Below are 3,391 nucleotides of genomic sequence, written 5' to 3'. Positions count from 1 at the left end.
CTCTTCTACGTCTGAGATTCTATTTTCTGTATGATCTAGTCTGCTTTTAATACTTTCAAGGGAGATTTTGACTTCCTGTATTATTGACTTCATTTCTAACAGTTCCGTTTGACTCTTTTGTAAAGCGTGTAATTCCTCTTTTAGATCTTGCAAGAATTTCCTCACCTCCTGGAACTCATCAACTTCTTTCTCCTTTCTCTTTAGCAGTTCATTGTCTCTCTTCTCTTCCATCTCAGTTAGCTTCACCATTATGAATACTCTAAATTCTTTGTCAGACATTTCCATGATTTGCTTTGAACTGCTTGTGGATAAAGAGGAGTTATTCTTTTCCCTTGGAGGAGAGGTATTTTCTTGCTTTCCCATATTTCTTGTGGTCCTGTGGTGATTTCTTGTCATCTGATGGATGGTGTGTTTCTTTTGAATTCTTGAAGTTCACCCGAGTGTTCAGGAGCAAGCAGAAAGACATTATCTGGAATCTCTTTGCCATTCTGTTGTGATCGCTGGTGCAGCAGATTCAGTAGATATTGAGGAATATGTTGACCCTAATAGTATTTGGATGTTTAGCTACAGTGCCCTTAGATCCATCACACTAGCTTTGTTTGCTGGAGGCTGAATTATGAGTAGAAAAATCTTCATTTCTCCTGTTCCCTGAAATGACTAGTTCACTGGAGCCATCACCAGGTTTTGGACTTGAACCAAGATCAACTATGTGGGAGTCCAGCAGCGTAACCATTACACCATTTGCTGGTCCTCATTCTCTGAATTTTTGAGGGCAATAGAAAAAGGCTATGTTTAGAGACACCAAAAATGCATGGTGTAATGAAAAAAAAAAAGTTTCAGCATGATCATAGATGAACAGTCATTCAACCATTGACTGGGGTATGGTAAGAACTAAAATTGGAAAAATAAGCAAGAATTTAATTATAAGTAGTGTTGTATGACATGCTAAGAACCTTAATCTTAAAATCATAATGAATTTAAAAAATTATAATGAAAGGTTGCCATCTCTGTGTTTAGAAAGAACTTTGGGAGACTGAGGAGAATGAGTTGGAATGGGGTACATGTTCAGGTCTGTAACTGGAAGGAGAGAGACCAATTAGGAGGCTCTAGCAGTAATTCTGGTGGAAGATATAGGTCCATACCCAAGTTTCATCTCAGGAAGGGTGGTGGGTTGAAACTCTGGGAATGGGTGAGATGTCTAAGAGATTACATACAGCGAGGAGAGAAGGAGGGGCCAATGACTTAACTACCAGGATGAATGTAGTTTAAAAAGACTAGAAACATATCATGAAGGATCTAGACTTACACATGTAGGGGAAAAAAACAAAGGAATTCATGATTACAGAAGATAGGATGATAACACTTTCAGGAGCCATATTTAATAGACATCTGAGAAAACTGAAGAACATTTGACTTCGTAAGAGTCTCTCTAGATCAAGAGCTGGTGCAAGCCTGGGATGGCTTGACTCTTTGTCACTTTCTCCTACCAAGGGCCTGGTCACTTCTGACCTCCATATCTAGAATCAGCCTGTGAGAGCTGGAAGGGATCCTAGACATTAACAGTAAGAGCTTAGGAGACTGCTCAGAGGAGTTATGCAGCCACCTTGAGGCTGAATTCAGTTATCACTGACTTAAATTCTCATTCTCTTCCACCATTGGGGTTGCAGACTAATTTTTCTATTAGTGAGCAATCAGTCTGTGACCTAATTAAAAAGTTGCTAACGAGGCCTTTGTTCTTGAGAGAGCACAGCTGATGGGAATCCCAGTGGCCTACCCTGGGACTGGAGGGAAAACTTGAGGTGAATAGGCAGGATCAGATCAGGAGAGAGGTCTAATGAAGTCAGGATGCAAAGTCATACCTGTGAATGAACTCACCTTGGCAAGTGGCCACCTCTGAAGCTCAAGCCCCTACTGGCCTATAGGTTTACAGGAGTAGCCATGTTCAGAGTAGCAGTGATTTTCATCTGAGCTACCATTTCTGCTTAATGTGGGCTCTGCTGACCTATTTTGATAGAAGGCTTTACTTTTTTTTTTTTTCTGTAATATGCCACAATTTTTATTGCAAAGTGGCCATTTTTATGAGGATGGGGAGTTTGATCTCAAACAATGTTCCATTTAAGGCTCTTTCATACAGAAATTGCAATCATGACTGATACTCAAAATATCTTTAGTGTTGCAAGACTCACATGGTAAACATAAAACTCCACTTATTCAGTAGTGTATACTCAATGAAAAACAAAAAGGCATTAATAGCTACCTCTTTTAAGAAGATACGCAGGTAACAAGAATGAACACTGAGGTATGAGGATAAGTTAATGACACAGTTAACACAACTTAATGGGCATTCTTTTTGGGGGATTAAACTCATTATAAAAAAGTGCTTTTAATGCATAGTGTTATATTCATGCTGCCATGTCACAAAAATAGGCTTGTCAAGGCAGGTGAGGTGTATGAATGCTCGAGCCTCACAGAACTGCAATCAAGTGAAACTATAATACTGAAAAAAGTTTAGCATCTGACCAGTGAATAATACTTTCAAGGCATTCAATTAGCTTACCCTTTGTTGTATTCTAAGCTTTTCACATTGACAATCACATTCATTGTAATGCTTGCTGCAAGGGAGGCATATAACCAGTTGTTTTGGCTAAAATATGATGGAAAGGCATTCCTTGGTTTCTACATAAAAATAATAGTATTAAACAATCTAATGGCAATCACTGATAGGCTGCCTAAATGAATGATATCTCCTTCATTCACTGTGTTGGAAAGACCCAGTGGAAAGTGAAAGAGAGGGAAAAAAAATCAACCTGTTCCAATGGACTGAGCTGGAGAAATAGAAGCTCCTTAAGATCAAGATGGCACTTGACTGTCACTTTATAATGGTTTTCCTTCAAGTGAAACTACTACATTGCCTGCCAATTTTTCTCCAAGCGTGGAAGGGTCCTTAATATCATCCAAACCATTTACCTGCCATTCGTGTTTAATATCTGTAAATTTCTTTTTAATGGCATCTTTAGAGCTAGCATAAATCATCTTGCTTTTTGAAGGTGCACTTTCAGGAGCTCAGAATATAAATACTAGATCTTCTTTCTTAGACTCTTTTGTTTCGTATGTGGCATCATACAAAGCATATCGGCAATCATTCAGAGGTAACAACTTCACAAAAGATGTGTAGGGGTCTTCTACAGTATCACCAATGTCACCCACCAAGATCTGCTTTGCTTCCTCTACAATTGTTTGTCTTTTATCATCGCTTAAACAGAAGAGAACAGCTTTCTTTCTTTTTTTGATCTCCTCTTGTGTAGAAGATTTCCTTACTTTCATATCATTAAAAACTTTCATGACTTCACCATTCACTGTAACTACAGAAGCCATAGTGCCCATGGCTGAG

The 3,391-nt window shown here is 38.7% G+C and overlaps 1 protein-coding gene across 1 annotated transcript; it reads right to left on the bottom strand.

The window, feature by feature from the left end:
• Positions 1 to 2,810: 2,810 nt before the first annotated feature.
• Positions 2,811 to 3,391, bottom strand: LOC102485706 (cofilin-2-like). Its single transcript, XM_014582084.2, is given in 1 exon segment — positions 2,811 to 3,391. A coding segment is annotated over 1 exon segment (510 nt). The 5' UTR covers positions 3,385 to 3,391; the 3' UTR covers positions 2,811 to 2,874.

This window comes from Tupaia chinensis, unplaced genomic scaffold (assembly GCF_000334495.1).
Source record: "Tupaia chinensis unplaced genomic scaffold, TupChi_1.0 Scaffold142134_1, whole genome shotgun sequence".
NCBI lineage: Eukaryota > Metazoa > Chordata > Mammalia > Scandentia > Tupaiidae > Tupaia > Tupaia belangeri.
The sequence above is the reverse complement of the archived record's forward strand: the minus strand, read 5'-3'. Positions and strand labels throughout refer to the sequence as shown.